Source organism: Trichomycterus rosablanca, chromosome 27 (genome assembly GCF_030014385.1).
Source record: "Trichomycterus rosablanca isolate fTriRos1 chromosome 27, fTriRos1.hap1, whole genome shotgun sequence".
Lineage (NCBI taxonomy): Eukaryota > Metazoa > Chordata > Actinopteri > Siluriformes > Trichomycteridae > Trichomycterus > Trichomycterus rosablanca.
Genome location: NC_086014.1, coordinates 7,713,545 through 7,732,391, shown reverse-complemented (window position 1 = coordinate 7,732,391; position 18,847 = coordinate 7,713,545). Strand labels below are relative to the sequence as shown.

The 18,847-nt window shown below is 40.7% G+C and overlaps 1 protein-coding gene across 1 annotated transcript; it reads left to right on the top strand.

Annotated features, from left to right (window-relative positions):
- Positions 1-1,963: 1,963 nt before the first annotated feature.
- On the top strand, positions 1,964-5,747 carry LOC134303856 (paraneoplastic antigen Ma1 homolog). The gene is made up of 2 exons (XM_062989307.1): positions 1,964-1,997; positions 4,789-5,747. The coding sequence occupies exons 1-2, from the start codon at positions 1,964-1,966 to the stop codon at positions 5,745-5,747; spliced, it is 993 nt and encodes a 330-aa protein (XP_062845377.1).
- The last annotated feature ends 13,100 nt before the right edge of the window (positions 5,748-18,847 follow it).

Here is an 18,847-nt window from a genome sequence, read left to right as displayed (position 1 = left end):
CAAAAGTGCAAAACCTTGCATTCAAATATACCCCTGAGTAACATGAATCTCTTATATCCCTTTGTCATTCTCTCTCCTAAAAAAAAGAAAAAAGAAACAGAGCTATGGGGTATCTCCTACGCCATCTTATAGTTTTCTGAAAAAAAGCTTAAGAGCTGGTCATCGGAGAAGTTTGTGCCACTGTTCTTAGAGAGTATTTGCAAAATTCTTTTGCCATCTATGATAGCCACAGAACCTTTAAACCCAGCTCTCTTTCCTTCTTTTCGAGCTTGATCTACTAACGGCCACAGCTTGTTTCTTGCCTCTCTGGCACACTGAGTCTAGTCCTCAAAGACTTTGATTCTTTTTTGCTTTAAGTAATCAGAACTCTTTGTATCCCTCCAGATTTGATCACGATGAGAGCGAGACTGAAACAAATTATCAGACGTGGTCAATCAGTTTCCAGCTTCCATCCTAGTCTGTGAGCTACATCAATAGATGACTGAAGGACTTCAGTTAGTCCCGGTGAAATGTGAGAGAAGATCTCTTTCACTGTCATCTTCATGTTTTCTCCCTCCTTTTCATGGACACCCGCAATCTTCAATTTCCAGCGCCGCCTGTATGCTTCTAGATTGTCCACATTTTCCCACAGATGTTTGTTTTCTGACTCCAAAGCCTTCAGCTGAGACTCTGAGAATTTTGTGCACAGCTTTAATCTTGTCAGACAGTTCTATGATGTTAGAGTTAGAACAAACTGACCTTTCGATTTCCAAAAGTTTTTCCATGAAATCGTCCTGTTTTTTGCCTAGCCTCTCAATAGCCTAGAGCAGAATTGCATTTGAAGGCTCTGTGGCGTGTCGGCACATCTTATGCAGTGGGATGTTTTTAGGGGTGAGAGACCTTCAATTAGCTTTTCTTCAGTCGTAGACTTTACATACACCCGCTTTATCGAGTCTAGTGCCGTGGTAGGATCCATTGTTCAAAGCCTTTTTCAAATGTTTGTGGAGAAAAAGAAAAAAACAACTTTGTCAAAGTGCTAATGTTTGGCTTACTTTTCTTCCTTGCCAGAGTCAAGAACAGAAAAAACAAAAATGTTACTGGTTTCTCAGTCTTTTTATCATGTCTCGAGAGTATGAGAGAGATTCAGCAACTTTGTGTATAGCACTTTGTGTATTGTGCCTACCCTTTCCGTCTGATTGGCCGTTTGTAAATTTGTTTCGGCACTGGTAAAAGTGTTTCACCTCTTGTAAATTTGTTTCCTAATTTTTTTTTGCCCTTGTAAATTTGTTTTTACTTTTGTACTTTTGTTTTCGGAAATGTAAATTTGTTTTGCACTTCTCAGCCACCGTAGACAAGACACCAATTCAAAGTATGAATGCCTTAGGTTATTAAAGAAAACGTTTTTATAAACACAAGAAAAGTGTGTGTGTGTGTGTGTGTGTGTGTTTGTGTGTGTGTGTGTGTGTCTGAGTGTGTGTATGTGTCTGAGTGTGTGTATGTGTGTGTGGGTAAGTGTGTGTGTGTGTGTGATGGCTACATTACAAAGTTTCAGAGAGAAGAAGAGTTTTAATAAACAAGAACAAAACTCACCAAAACAACGTTAAGAACTGCATGCTCAGCTTGTAAGCTGTGTGAAGTGGAGAAATACTAGGCCTAATAATTATATGGACATAAGTATAACTAACATCTAACGAACGTCCAAATCCAAGTTTCTCATGTAAAGTAATAAGAACACATTAATTTATTTATTCATTGTCTGTTTTACCATTGCTTTATCTTATTTAGGGTCGTGGTAGGTATAATTCACCTTGCAAAAGGCAGGAAGCAACACACATTCACCCACACATTCGCCCATAAAGCAATTTTAGCTCCAGTTAACCTGACTCAAACCCCAGGGCCTTCTTACTGTAAGGCGACAGTGCTACCCACCAAGCCACAGTGCCACCCACCTCATGGGTTTTTGCTTTTTTATACCAATGAAGAGATGGAGTTAGAGACTGGGCAGAGCTCAGCAATTCGTAGGTCATTGCCAATTATTGACATACGCTCAGTTTATAGAGGGACAATGTCTGCATCATTAATATAGTAAGCCATTTTAATGATTCAAAGTTCTTTTTGACTAGCAACACTTTTGGTGGTGATAATTCCACAATTGTAGAGACTGCAGCTGATACTTTTTTCTGCAGTGAGATGTGAACGGATGGGGCTGAGGTGGAGTCTAAGGATAGTCCAGGTACAAGACCCAGTAGACCTCACAGAGTAAAAGTCCCTCCTGCATATCTAGCAGATTATGAAACAGGTTACAAAACCACTTGTAGACTGAAGATGACAGATTAATGGCCCTCAGAAGACAGAGCTTTATAATGTTTTGTGGTCATTACAGAAACAACTTCAAAGTCTTGCTTAGTTGACAACTAAAGGCGCTAACAGGAATGTCAGGGTTTAAGCAGGGGAGAATGTAACTTGCATATATTAAAAAAAAAATTTTTTTGTTACATTATTTTACTTGCTATTTCCTTTCCTAGTCCCGACAGATGTTTGTAGTGTCTACCAGTTGTTTACATAACTGAGTAAATAGAACAAGTAAGGGATTTACTAATTAACTGGCAACCAAAGTAGAACGAGACGAGAATGAGTCTCGTTGTGTGTGCACAAGTCCTTCGACATTCTCAGTAAAAAGCTTGATTTGCCCCTTTAAAACTGTTCATACCTTCATTTTTATGATAGGAAATGTTGTGTTTTTTAATTGGAAAGATCACTTTACTTCAGTTAAAAGTTAACAAATTTGTTTATTACAAATTGTAGGAAAGTCAAGCACAGCTCGGCCGAGGACTCTTTTTTACCTAACATCAAAAAAAGAGCCCCGATTGTCTCTCCATACACACTCTTATAGTCCCCTTATCTATGCCGGGGGCATGCTCACATTCTTAAACATTCTTTGTTCTCAAACTGATTTCATCAAGTCTTAATCAACTAAGGCATAGTCCAGTCTCTTTCTACTGCAGTCAGCATACATGTCAGCTGACCCATACACACTGTTTTTCTACTTATCTGCTCCATTCTTTATACAATGACTTTGCTTAACCCTTTGTACATAACATTCTGTGCCTTCTGCCTTCATTTACTTTACAGTATCATAATTAAGTTTTACACTGTCCATTTAATCTTACAGTAAGCATAAAGTTTTGTCATGATATAACAGTAAATATGATGATAATTTGTTTTTTATTACAGCTTAGATACAATCTAAGCGGGCTAATGTCCAGTTAACTCTAGGCTAGGCTAAATATGTGTTTTATGCAAACTGTATTGCTAAATGAATGCATTGTCAAGTCTGTAGGTTCATTCATTTAATATCACTGTTTTAAGTAGAATTGTAAGTCGTTGAGAGTTTAATATTCTTTGATTCTTTGTTGCAAGCTTTACTGTATATATATATATACAGTATGTAGCCCTCATAAAATTTAGATGCTTGGGTTTTTATTGATTAAATAGAACCCGATGGGACATGAACAGAATTGAGTTATTAATTTAGTTTATATTGTTGTTTGTGGTTGAATGTAATAGGCTGAAAATAAGAGTTGAGTAATTGTAGTGTAAAAGTAGTGTCATCATAACTATATTGCCACATACTACTTTAAATGTGTTTTGTTTCTTTGAAGAGACTGTTATCCAGTTGTGGACTTTAACTTTGAAAAAAAAGTAATTATTATTGTGTCAGAGTTCATATAGTTTTGGGATAAGGAGAGGGGGCGGAGCTAAAAACAGGAAAGGATCGTGACGTTATTGAATGAATGAGGACACGGAGTTTTGTTTTCCAATCTGAATGCTAAAAAAAGGGGATTAAAATAACAGTTTAACGAACATTTGGTGGTAGAGCTGAAATCCAGTGATGTCATGAACAAGTTTGTTTGAGGGTTTCTCTGCTCGGTTGCAGTTAATTTGAGTGGAACATAGGCAGTGGTGGTTTGCATCGGTGGGCTATCGGGACATGTGAAAGTTGGAAGTTTGGACCGGTGAACGTTCGGGACATCAGGAGGAACGGATATTGGTGAACTTGTGTACTTTTGCATCGGGAATCTTATGCTAAACTGTTTGCTGCCCGGATCTGTTCTGCCACTGGAACTGTGAGTGAAAGGTTTTTTTTTCTTCAAAGCACGCCAACGGAGGGTAGCTCCCTCAGACTCTAAACCCCGGGGTATTCTTTTTTTCAATTTGTTTATTGACACGTTACTGAATGTACTATCTTTTAATAACTTGGCTAGATGATTTATATTGATATATTAAATTGGGAACCTGTTCTTTTCAGATTTAAAATTGCTGCATTGGTTACCTTAATCATTTTACCACTTACAGTAAAACATTAAAGTTAACCTCTCTGTTCTCATATTTACTGTGTTGTGTAACATTATTTTTTTTCTTTCTTCTTCCCTAAATTGTATGTTAACAAGTGAAGTTGTGTTAGATTTATCCCTTTTGGAGGGGAATGAATATTAATGTATGGGTGCATGGGAGAACCAAGTAGTATTGTAGCCACTTGAACCGGGCCATACCAACCGGGCCTTAGGCAGTGAGCCATTCTATGCAGGATAGTTTCGTTATTTGTAGATCTCACCAGAGTTCCTCCCATGCCATTAGTATAAGGGGGTAATATTGGATTTTTTTTAACCCTTGGAAGTCAACTGAGTCTCTGGTGGGAGGGCTACACGTGGGGGCTCGTCCGGGATCTCTATTTACAACTCATCTTGTTAAACAAATAAGTTGTGGAGTCAGGGCAACTTCTCAACTTGTGTGAACTTCATGGGGTAGATTCTAAGCGGGCAGTGGTACTTAGTGGGGTATTTCCTGAAACACCTGATGATGTAATTTACCAAGTACTAGATGCAAGCAGGATATTTGGACGTACTAAAATAAGGGAGCGGCGCCTAGAGTACACTGGCAAAAGCCAATTTATTCTGGTCGAGACTACAGCTGATATTTCAATAATCAGTATCCCAGAACAAATTGGGATTAAAGATCAGTGGGGTCCCTGGGTAGTCAGTGCCATAGAAAGTGCCCAAGTGCAAGCTCCAGCGGAGAAACAAGACTTTTCAACCAAATTAGCTCTTTTTGTAAAACATGAAGGCAAAACACTTGCAGATGTTCAGTCCTGTTCGGGCCTCCTCAGTCCTGACTCGCTTACAACGGCTTCTCCGAATCGCAATACAGAACTAGTAAAGGCCATATCCTCACTGGTGGATAAATGCCAAATTGCTCCAGCTGAGATGCAAAACTACAGAAAACTACGATTGTTCTCTGGCGTGAAACCCACTCCTTTTGGGGAGGAAGAATATGAGGCTTGGGCTGAACAAACTGCTCATATGCTGGAAGAATGGCAGTGCTCTGACAACATAAAAAATCAAAGGATAGCTGAGAGTCTAAAAGGGCCAGCAGCAGATATTGTTCGATTTTTAAGGGTCAGCACTCCTAACGCTACTGCAGTTGACTATTTGAAAGCACTTGAGACTGCTTTTGGGACCACTAAAAATGCCTCTGATCTTTTAGTAAAGTTTCGTAATACCTTCCAGGAGGAGAATGAGAAACTGTCTTCCTACTTGTTCAGGCTAGACAAATTGCTACATGCTATGTATCGGAAAGGGGGAGTTGAAAGAGTGGACATAAATCGTGTTCGAATTGAGCAAGTTGTGAGAGGAGCTTTGCCCCATGACCTTGTTGCTTTCCGCATAAAGATGATCTACAAGCTTAATCCACCACCCAGTTTCAGTTGATCACAGAACGGTCATCAGCAAAAACAAGAGTCACTACAGCTGTGGCCACAACATCTGAATGGGCTCCTCCTGAAAATCCTCAAGCTCCAGGGCTCTAGAGTGCGACCAATTTGGTCGCACATGCGACCTATTTTCTCAATGGTGCGACTAAAAAAAATCTTAGGTCGCACCGGCGCGACCAGGCGTCCGATGGAAAAAAAAACAACAGACACACATTAGGCCAATATCATGGTCTAAACCAATCAGAGATGGTGAAGGGCGGGACAATATTGTAGCGGTGATATGTGAGCGACATTCAGCTCAGCCAATCAGAATGCAGCACCAGGTTTATACACGTGCGTTCGGACGTTCTGCAGTAAGTTTAGTTTTGTATATGAGGCTTGCCGGATGTTCCAGAATGGAAGTTCGGGTTCTGGAGCTCGGCGGTGTAAAGTGTCGTAACGCTCACTGAAGTCCTGACTAAACAGTTAAAGTGACTCTACCCTGTCGTGTGCCTTTATTCCCACACCTCCACCACCGCACAGCAAAAGACCCGAAGCATCCCCACCGGACAGCGGCTAGGTATAATTTTTATAAGTGTGCTATAATTAGTCTATAATACTATAATGAACTGTAAAGAGCATGGGAAGACATTGGCCGGCAATAGTATATTTGTGACTGGTTCTAATACATTTCGAATTGAAAGGCTGAAAAAGCCCAATGCATCTATAAAACATTACATGTGGCGATAAATGCACTGCCCAAGTGTCCCCTCTCCCCACTGCCTTTTAGTGGCAGGCAGCAGCAAACAGATCATCAGACGAGGCCATGTTGACCAGATTGTTAGTTATTTACAAGTCAATATTGCCTGTATGGACAGTGATTAAAAAAAAAAAAAAGTGAACCTGTAAAACTGCGGTGTTAAATGCGATGCGGTCGAAAATTTGGGTGCACCTAACTTTTGTGCTGGTGCACCTAAGAAAAAAAGTTAGGCGCACCAGTGCAACCAGTGCAAAACGTTAGTCTAGAGCCCTGAGCTCAGGGTGCTGCTATGATGCAAACAATCACTTCACACCAAGAAAATGAAAAAATCATTGACAGTCTTAGAAAAGAAGTGAAAGAGTTGAGAAAGGAGGTGACAAGACCTGTGTCATCTGTGGTTCGGCATCTGTGGTTGCACCTTTAGGTAATGACCAACCACCGCAGACAGAGAGGAGTAAAGAAAGAAAACTCCTAAACCGTACTGATATTTTCTGCTATCGATGCGGTGAAGACGGACATTTTCAACGTGAATGCCAAAACCCTGAAAACCTCCGGAAAGTAAATCAGCGCCTCCTGAAGTTAAAACGGCCTTCGGGAAACTTTACCGGGGCTCAGTAGAGGAACGGCCTGATGTCCCGGGAAGCACACGTTCCACTCAGTTTCAGCTGTTTGAAGAAAAGGCTAAACTGCCCAAAGGACTTGTGGGACCTAGTAGGGCTGGGCGATATATCGAGATTTTATAAAATATCGATATATTTTCATACGCGATATAAGATAAGACAATATCGCATATATCGATATAGATGTTGCATTCCAGTTAGATCAGACAGTTCGTCTTTCTCTTCTCCCAGTTTGTCTCTGCACATGTTCACCTGCCCCGCCCCTCTCACTCACTGAACACAACTCACCCCTCCCCCACCGCTTCACCAGTAATTCCTGCAGGCAGCGATAGCATGGAGACGGATAAAGACGTGACAGAAGCTATGGAAGAGGAGCTGCTTACTAAAAAGAAAAATAATGCCTCTTTTTGGAATTATTTGGAGATGGTTCGAATTCAAAGTGTCAGATGAGCAGCAGAATAATGTATTCTGTAGAGAACCCCGAAAACAAGTCCAGACAAAAGGTTCCAGCTCCGTGTACCTTCATTCGTTTTTCACTTCAAATCCCAAAGTTAAAAAAACAAGAAAACGAGTCGCTATTCGTTTTAAAAACCAATACAAGGGCATGCACGCGCTGACATGCACGTATTTACTTCACATTAAGTGTTGAGAAAGTAACAATAACGTAGCGGTGCGTCTCCTGTTCTGACTCTTGTGTTTGTATATGTGATGTGCATATACTGTATTTGCTCTATCTGTAAAAAACAAACATTATGGGGAGTGATTTCTGTACTGGATGTTGTGCGTGGTTGTGTTAGTTTATACTGGATGATCGCCCGACGTCCGACACGTCATTTATTTATTTATTTTCTATTATAGTATTTCTTGTTGTCGGCCAGTAAACAACCAAACATTATTAAATTGCATGAACTAACTCTGCAGTAAACAAGGAGCAAACAGCAATTAAACAACAAATAAAGCTGTTAAATAATAATAAATTGCATGAAGAAGAACGCTGATTAAAATGCATGAAATGTTGTAATAGTTACACAGTAACATGAATGATTAGTTCTGCCTGTATTACAGAACTGAGTTCTATACAGTAAAAGAAAATATTAATGTAAATGTAAATGTTATGGCGACATATACATAAAATAATGTATAAAGTCCAAACATGGGGGGGTGGGGGGTTAACGAGGGGTTTACTTTAACGGGGTTTTACTTTTAATGTTACACAAGCTCAGCCGGAAACCGTGTCATTCCAACATCTTCCCTACACACTCGCTCCCTGCGCCCTATAGTACACTTAACATTCTTAAAGGGCCAGACAATATATTTGTAATTCACATTAGACGACAGGAGATGCCTTAGAAAACAACATTTTTTCTTTTCTTAGAATAGTTTTTTTTTTTTTTTTTTTTTAAGGAAAAATAATTTTTGTGTGAAGCTTCCCCAGCATGAATATTAATAAAAGTGCCTGTAAAAAAATTGGAACATGTAGCTTTGTCTCAGAAGTGTCTTTTTGTTATTACCTTATGGGATAAAAAAATATCGAGATATATATCGTATATCGCCATTCAGAAAAAAATATCGAGATATAATTTTTGATCCATATCGCCCAGCCCTAGGACCTAGTCCCATTGTCTCAGTACAAATAGAGGGAGTATATGCAAAGGCCTTACTCGACAGCGAATCCCAAGTCACTCTGCTTTACCGCTCCTTTTACAACAAGTATTTGAAGCATATGCCACTGATCCCTATTGAACATTTGGAAATATGGGGGTTGAGTGCAGCCCAGTATCCCTATGATGGATATCTTTGCTTGAAGCTTGAGTTTGCTGGCGATGTAGTTGGGGTGACAGAAGTGGTAGAAACACTGGTTCTTGTGTGTCCAGACCCGGCCGTAAAAGAAAATGTCTCTCTTATAGTGGGAACAAACACATCTGTTGTAAAGAGGCTGTTCGAATCGTGCAAAATGGAAAGGGGAGAGGGCTTCCTCCAGACCCTGTCCATTCATCCAGTGATCAGGGAAATATATGAGAGATTACAAGAAACCCATGAGAATGTTGATGACCTAAAAAGGGGCACTGTTTGGTTGTCACATGATCACACTGTTACATTGGCTCCAGGGAAAAGTTCAACTATCATGGGTATTCCTCAATTTTTGGGAATCCTACAGCAACTGCAATCCTGGTCGACAGTCCAGAGGAAGAGCCCTCTTTGGAAGACTTCAAAATTACACAGCCGTCGAATTAAAGTTACTGTGAGAAATGTGTCAACTAGAGAAATCACTCTTAAACGAGGAATGGCCATTGCTCATTTGTTTCCAGTTGATGTTGTGTCGGTCTGCTCTAAGGGCGATGATATGACAAATGAATTGACTGCATCTTCATTCAAATTTGGTGATTCCCCTATACCAAAAGAGTGGAAGGAACGGCTCTGTATGAAAATGATGGAAAGGAAAGATGTCTTTTCGTGTAGTGAACTTGATGTTGGGTGTGCAAAAAGTGCTGAACATTCTATTCGTGTCACTAATGATCAACCTTTTAGAGAGCGTTCAAGGCGATTAGCCCCAGGAGACATAGAAGATGTGAGAAGGCATCTAAATGACTTACTCAAGGCAGGCATCATATCAGAGGCTCGCAGTCCATATGCTTCTCCTATAGTGGTAGTGAGAAAGAAAAATGGAAATATTCGTATGTGTGTGGATTATCGGACATTAAATAAGCGAACAATCGCTGACCAATACACTGTTCCCCGTATTGAGGATGCTCTGGCCTGTCTCAGTGGTAGCACGTGGTTTAGTGTACTTGACCTCAGGAGTGGCTACTACCAGATTCCGATGAGTAGTAAAGACAAAGAAAAGACTGCCTTCATCTGCCCTCTTGGGTTTTACCAATTTGAGCGGATGCCACAGGGAGTTACAGGGGCCCCCGCTACTTTTCAAAGAGTTATGGAAAGAACAGTGGGCGATATGAATCTCTTTGAGGTTCTTGTCTATTAGGATGACTTGATTGTCTTTGGAAGAACCCTTGAGGAACATGAGAATCGTCTCCTCAAAGTGCTGGATAGACTAAAAGAGGAGGGACTTAAAGTGTCCTTGGATAAATGTCAGTTTTGCTGCACTTCTGTGAACTATGTTGGACACATTGTGTCAAAGGAAGGTATTGCCACTGATCCTGCTAAAGTTGAGGCTGTGCGTACATGGCCACGTCCAGAGAATATAACCTCCCTCCGCTCATTTTTGGGCTTTTGCGGTTATTACCGTCGGTTTGTAAAAGATTATTCACGGGTCAGTTACCCCCTCAACCAGTTGCTGCAGGGTTGCATTACCGCTAATAACCATAGGGGAAGGGAAAAAGGCTGCCGAGACCAAACTATGAAAAAGCATAAGAAAGATGATGGCCCAAAGCAGAATTTTCACCCTACAGAACCATTTGGCCCTAGATGGGATGATGCTTGTGATGCAGCTTTTGAGGCACTGAAGAGAAACTTGAGCGAAGCCCCTGTACTAGCTTTTGCAGACCCACAGTTGCCTTATGTTCTGCATGTTGATGCCAGCAGAGAAGGACTAGGTGGTGTACTTTATCAAGATCAGGGAGATGGGCTGCGACCAGTTGCATTTCTTAGCAGAAGTCTTTCTCCCTGTGAAAAGAATTATCCCACTCATAAGCTAGAGTTTCTTTCTCTAAAGTGGGCAGTGGTGGATAAACTGCATGACTACCTTTATTGCACTAAGTTTGAAGTGCACACAGACAACAACCCTTTAACTTATGTATTGACAACGGCTAAATTAGATGCTGCAGGTCATCGGTGGTTAGCAGCTTTGTCAATGTATGAGTTTACCCTGAAGTATCGGCCTGGCAAGCAGAATGTGGATGCCGATGCCTTGTCCCGTCGACCGCATACCTCTATCAACATGGGCAGTGAACAGGAAGAAATCTCTGCTCACCACGTTAAAGCTCTTTGTCACTCGTTTCAAGCATTGAGCATTAAACCTTACCGACCTTGTAGGGCTGTGGACCTTTTTGGTGCTTCACGTCAGGCTGTGCCTCGAGCCTATAGTAATGTAACTTCTGTGAACATGCAACAATTGCCCTCTCTTACCCGAGAACAGCTAGTAGTTGCCCAAATGGAAGATCCATGTGTTGGTGAGGTATGGAAGGCAGTTAAGCAACAGGATCCGGCATATGCTGACAAGGATAAACATGCTGATATTTCCTTATTACTCAGAGAGTGGGACAAGTTAGAAATGAAAGATTCACTTCTCTACAGAGTGTCTAAACCTCCTAACAAACCCCTGTGTCAACAGTTACTGCTTCCCCAAGAATTCAGAAACATTGTGCTTCAGTCTCTACACGATCATTCAGGCCATTTAGGGTTCGATAAAACATATGGCCTTGTACGAGCACGGTTCTACTGGCCCCGAATGAAGACTGATGTTGAGAAGTATTGTAAAACCTGTGCTCGGTGCATTCAGCGAAAGACGTTACCTAACAGAGCTGCTCCACTACTACATATGTCGAGTGAGAGTCCAATGGATCTTATTTGTATAGATTTTTTGTCAGTTGAACCTGATTCATCTAACACTGGTAGTATATTGGTTGTAACAGACCATTACACCAGGTACGCTCAAGCATATCCCACCAGGGATCAAAAATCATCAACTGTTTCCAAAGTGCTATGGGAAAAAATTTTCGTTCACTATGGGTTACCCAAAAGGATACATTCTGACCAGGGGAGAGATTTTGAAAGCCAACTTATTCATGACATGCTTAGCGTGCTTGGGGTGAAGAAGTCAAGGACAACACCTTATCACCCCCAGGGTGATCCACAGCCTGAACGATTTAACAGGACCCTGTTAGATATGTTGGGAACTTTGGATCCTAAGGAGAAAACCAGATGGAGCCAGCATGTTAGCTACTTAGTTCATGCATACAACTGCACCTTAAATGAATCAACTGGTTATTCTCCGTACTTTCTGATGTTCGGACGTGAGGCACGGTTGCCCATAAATTTGAGTTTTGGGGTCTCTAGTGATAGGTCTTCACACAAGTCATATCTGAGATATGTGAAAAATATGAAGCGTGAACTTCAAGCTGCATATCAGTTGGCCGAAAGTAGAGCTGGAGAAAAGAATGCAGCAAACAAACAACGCTATGATCAAAGGGTCCTTTATGTCCCCCTTGCTGTTAATGATAGAGTTCTGATACGCAACCTTGGCCTACAAGGGAAGCACAAATTGGCTGATCGGTGGGTCACCACTCCTTATATGGTGGAGAGTCAGGTACCAGGGTTACCTGTGTTCAGACTGAGACCGCAGGACGGGGAGGGTCCCGTAAAGGTTTTACACAGAAATCACTTACTACCAATTGGGGAAGAAGTGAGATTTCAAAAGAAAAGTGAGGATGAGCCACTCAAGTCTCAAAGAAGAACGAGTCAGAGAAGCAAAGTGAGGGGGGAAGTATTGCCTAATATTAATAAAGCATTTCCACTGGAGGAAGAAGGTGAATTTGACAGTGGCTCTGAGTATGGAGCGGATGTAGAGATGGGATATGACTTTGATATACCAAACCCACCAACAACAGCAGATGAGATCTTGGATGAAATGTCAGATCAGTCTGGTCTAGATTTGGATGGTTTGTGGCCTGCTGACATGTCAGAGCATGAACTGCCAGTAACTGAGACACCCCCCCATTTGCCAACTACATGTACTGTGTCTGAAGGGACAGAGCCGGAAGTGGGCGAAGCTGAGTCTCAAACTGATCAGCATGAACAGACTGAAGGAGAATGTGAATCAAGATTTGAGGGGATAGTTAGGCCTCAGAGAACGAGAAAAGCTCCTGCTAGACTTACATACGACATTTTAGGAACCCCTATTTCAATACCAGTTACCTCCTACATAGCTAACATAGCTAAAGTTGGAAAGAATTTTGGTGCTGGTCCTTGTGTCACGTTCAGCGTTAGATACACAAGTACACTCTATAAGTGGATTGCTTAGAGTAAATAGCTGGTATAGGGACAATTGGTATGAAGGTTTTTTTCCCTTTCGTCATGAGGACATGCCGATTTGGGTGGGGGGAGAGTGTAGCCCTCATAAAATTTAGATGCTTGGGTTTTTATTGATTAAATAGAACCCGATGGGACATGAACAGAATTGAGTTATTAATTTAGTTTATATTGTTGTTTGTGTTTGAATGTAATAGGCTGAAAATAAGAGTTGAGTAATTGTAGTGTAAAAGTAGTGTCATCATAACTATATTGCCACATACTACTTTAAATGTGTTTTGTTTCTTTGAAGAGACTGTTATCCAGTTGTGGACTTTAACTTTGAAAAAAAAGTAATTATTATTGTGTCAGAGTTCATATAGTTTTGGGATAAGGAGAGGGGGCGGAGCTAAAAACAGGAAAGGATCGTGACGTTATTGAATGAATGAGGGCACGGAGTTTTGTTTTCCAATCTGAATGCTAAAAAAAGGGGATTAAAATAACAGTTTAACGAACATTTGGTGGTAGAGCTGAAATCCAGAGATGTCATGAACAAGTTTGTTTGAGGGTTTCTCTGCTCGGTTGCAGTTAATTTGAGTGGAACATAGGCAGTGGTGGTTTGCATCGGTGGGCTATCGGGACATGTGAAAGTTGGAAGTTTGGACCGGTGAACGTTCGGGACATCAGGAGGAACGGATATTGGTGAACTTGTGTACTTTTGCATCGGGAATCTTATGCTAAACTGTTTGCTGCCCGGATCTGTTCTGCCACTGGAACTGTGAGTGAAAGGTTTTTTTTTCTTCAAAGCACGCCAACGGAGGGTAGCTCCCTCAGACTCTAAACCCCGGGGTATTCTTTTTTTCAATTTGTTTATTGACATGTTACTGAATGTACTATCTTTTAATAACTTGGCTAGATGATTTATATTGATATATTAAATTGGGAACCTGTTCTTTTCAGATTTAAAATTGCTGCATTGGTTACCTTAATCATTTTACCACTTACAGTAAAACATTAAAGTTAACCTCTCTGTTCTCATATTTACTGTGTTGTGTAACATTATTTTTTTTCTTTCTTCTTCCCTAAATTGTATGTTAACAAGTGAAGTTGTGTTAGATTTATCCCTTTTGGAGGGGAATGAATATTAATGTATGGGTGCATGGGAGAACCAAGTAGTATTGTAGCCACTTGAACCGGGCCATATCAACCGGGCCTTAGGCAGTGAGCCATTCTATGCAGGATAGTTTCGTTATTTGTAGATCTCACCAGAGTTCCTCCCATGCCATTAGTATAAGGGGGTAATATTGGATTTTTTTTTAACCCTTGGAAGTCAACTGAGTCTCTGGTGGGAGGGCTACACATATATATATATATATATATATATACTGTATATACAGGTCCTTCTCAAAAAATTAGCATATTGTGATAAAGTTCATTATTTTCCATAATGTAATGATAAAAATTAAACTTTCATATATTTTAGATTCATTGCACACCAACTGAAATATTTCAGGTCTTTTATTGTTTTAATACTGATGATTTTGGCATACAGCTCATGAAAACCCAAAATTCCTATCTCAAAAAATTAGCATATCATGAAAAGGTTCTCTAAACGAGCTATTAACCTAATCATCTGAATCAACGAATTAACTCTAAACACCTGCAAAAGATTCCTGAGGCTTTTAAAAACTCCCAGCCTGGTTCATTACTCAAAACTGCAATCATGGGTAAGACTGCCGACCTGACTGCTGTCCAGAAGGCCATCATTGACACCCTCAAGCAAGAGGGTAAGACACAGAAAGAAATTTCTGAACGAATAGGCTGTTCCCAGAGTGCTGTATCAAGGCACCTCAGTGGGAAGTCTGTGGGAAGGAAAAAGTGTGGCAGAAAACGCTGCACAACGAGAAGAGGTGACCGGACCCTGAGGAAGATTGTGGAGAAGGGCCGATTCCAGACCTTGGGGGACCTGCGGAAGCAGTGGACTGAGTCTGGAGTAGAAACATCCAGAGCCACCGTGCACAGGCGTGTGCAGGAAATGGGCTACAGGTGCCGCATTCCCCAGGTCAAGCCACTTTTGAACCAGAAACAGCGGCAGAAGCGCCTGACCTGGGCTACAGAGAAGCAGCACTGGACTGTTGCTCAGTGATCCAAAGTACTGTTTTCGGAAATCAAGGTGCCAGAGTCTGGAGGAAGACTGGGGAGAAGGAAATGCCAAAATGCCTGAAGTCCAGTGTCAAGTACCCACAGTCAGTGATGGTCTGGGGTGCCATGTCAGCTGCTGGTGTTGGTTCACTGTGTTTTATCAAGGGCAGGGTCAATGCAGCTAGCTATCAGGAGATTTTGGAGCACTTCATGCTTCCATCTGCTGAAAAGCTTTATGGAGATGAAGATTTCATTTTTCAGCACGACCTGGCACCTGCTCACAGTGCCAAAACCACTGGTGAATGGTTTACTGACCATGGTATTACTGTGCTCAATTGGCCTGCCAACTCTCCTGACCTGAACCCCATAGAGAATCTGTGGGATATTGTGAAGAGAAAGTTGAGAGACACAAGACCCAACACTCTGGATGAGCTTAAGGCCGCTATCGAAGCATCCTGGGCCTCCATAACACCTCAGCAGTGCCACAGGCTGATTGCCTCCATGCCACGCCGCATTGAAGCAGTCATTTCTGCAAAAGGATTCCCGACCAAGTATTGAGTGCATAACTGAACATAATTATTTGAAGGTTGACTTTTTTTGTATTAAAAACACTTTTCTTTTATTGGTCGGATGAAATATGCTAATTTTTTGAGATTTTGGGTTTTCATGAGCTGTATGCCAAAATCATCAGTATTAAAACAATAAAAGACCTGAAATATTTCAGTTGGTGTGCAATGAATCTAAAATATATGAAAGTTTAATTTTTATCATTACATTATGGAAAATAATGAACTTTATCACAATATGCTAATTTTTTTAGAAGGACCTGTATACAGTACAGGCCAAAAGTTTGGACACACCTTCTCATTCAATGCGTTTTCTGTATTTTCATGACTATTTACATTGTAGATTCTCACTGAAGGCATCAAAACTATGAATGAACACATGTGGAGTTATGTACTTAACAAAAAAAGGTGAAATAACTGAAAACATGTTTTATATTCTAGTTTCTTCAAAATAGCCACCCTTTGCTCTGATTACTGCTTTGCACACTCTTGGCATTCTCTCAATGAGCTTCAAGAGGTAGTCACCTGAAATGGTTTTCCAACAGTCTTGAAGGAGTTCCCAGAGGTGTTTAGCACTTGTTGGCCCCTTTGCCTTCACTCTGCGGTCCAGCTCACCCCAAACCATCTCGATTGGGTTCAGGTCCAGTGACTGTGGAGGCCAAGTCATCTGCCGCAGCACTCCATCACTCTCCTTCTTGGTCAAATAGCCCTTACACAGCCTGGAGGTGTGTTTGGGGTCATTGTCCTGTTGAAAAATAAATGATGTTCCAACTAAACGCAAACCAGATGGGATGGCATGTCGCTGCAGGATCCTGTGGTAGCCATGCTGGTTCAGTGTGCCTTCAATTTTGAATAAATCCCCAACAGTGTCACCAGCAAAACACCCCCACACCATCACAGCTCCTCCTCCATGCTTCACAGTGGGAACCAGGCATGTGGAATCCATCCGTTCACCTTTTCTGCGTCTCACAAAGACACGGCGGTTGGAACCAAAGATCTCAAATTTGGACTCATCAGACCAAAGCACAGATTTCCACTGGTCTAATGTCCATTCCTTGTGTTTTTTGGCCCAAACAAATCTCTTCTGCTTGTTGCCTCTCCTTAGCAGTGGTTTCCTAGCAGCTATTTGACCATGAAGGCCTGATTTGCGCAGTCTCCTCTTAACAGTTGTTCTAGAGATGGGTCTGCTGCTAGAACTCTGTGTGGCATTCAACTGGTCTGTGATCTGAGCTGCTGTTAACTTGCGATTTCTGAGGCTGGTGACTCGGATGAACTTGTCCTGAGAAGCAGAGGTGACTCTTGGTCTTCCTTTCCTGGGTCGGTCCTCGTGTGTGCCAGTTTCGCTGTAGCGCTTGATGGTTTTTGTGACTCCACTTGGGGACACATTTAAAGTTTTTGCAATTTTCCGGACTGACTGACCTTCATTTCTTAAAGTAATGATGGCCACTCGTTTTTCTTTAGTTAGCTGATTGGTTCTTGCCATAATATGAATTTTAACAGTTGTCCAATAGGGCTGTCGGCTGTGTAGTAACCTGTCTTCTGCACAACACAACTGATGGTCCCAACCCCATTGATAAAGCAAGAAATTCCACTAATTAACCCTGATAAGGCACACCTGAAAACCATTTCAGGTGACTACCTCTTGAAGCTCATTGAGAGAATGCCAAGAGTGTGCAAAGCAGTAATCAGAGCAAAGGGTGGCTATTTTGAAGAAACTAGAATATAAAACATGTTTTCAGTTATTTCACCTTTTTTTGTTAAGTACATAACTCCACATGTGTTCATTCATAGTTTTGATGCCTTCAGTGAGAATCTACAATGTAAATAGTCATGAAAATACAGAAAACGCATTGAATGAGAAGGTGTGTCCAAACTTTTGGCCTGTACTGTATATATATATATATATATATATATATATATATAAAACGTACATACTGTATATATATATATATATATATATATATATATATATATATATATATATATATATATTAGGGCTGGGCGATATGGATCAAAAATAATATCTCGATATTTTTTGCTGAACGGCAATATACGATATATATCTCGATATTTTTATATCCCATAAGGTAATAACAAAAAGACACTTCTGAGACAAAGCTACATGTTCCAATTTTTTTACAGGCACTTTTATTAATATTCATGCTGGGGAAGCTTCACACAAGAACTATTTTTCCTTAAAAAAAAAAAAAAGTGCTATTCTAAGAAAAAAAATGTTGTTTTCTAAGGCATCTCCTGTTGTGTAATGTGAATTACAAATATATTGTCTGGCCCTTTAAGAATGTTAAGTGTACTATAGGGCGCAGGGAGCGAGTGTGTAGGGAAGATGTCGGAATGACACGGTTTCCGGCTGAGCTTGTGTGACATTAAAAGTAAAACCCCGTTAAAGTAAACCCCTCGTTAACCCCCCACCCCAACATGTTTGGACTTTATACATTATTTTATGTATATGTCGCCATAACATTTACATTAATTTTTTTTAAGGTATAGAACTCAGTTCTGTAATACAGGCAGAACTAATCGTTCATGTTACTGTGTAACTATTACAACATTTAATGCATTTTAATCAGCGTTCTGCTTCATGCACTTTATTATTATCTAACAGCTTTATTTGTTGTTTAATTGAGTTAGTTCATGCACTTTAATAATGTTTGGTTGTTTATTGGCCGACAACAAGAAATACTATAATAGAAGATAAATAAATAAATGACGTGTCGGACGTCGGGCGATCATCCAGTATAAACTAACACAACCACGTACAACATCCAGTACAGAAATCACTCCCCATAATGTTTGTTTTTTACAGATAGAGCAAGCATATGCACATCACATATACAAACACAAGAGTCAGAACAACAGGAGACGCACCGCTACGTTATTATTACTTTCTCAACACTTAATGTGAAGTAAATACGTGCATGTCAGCGCATGCATGCCCTTGTATTGGTTTTTGAAACGAATAGCGACTCGTTTTCTTGTTTTTTAACTTTGGGATTTGAAGTGAAAACGAATGACCAAAGGTACACGGAGCTGGAACCTTTTGTCT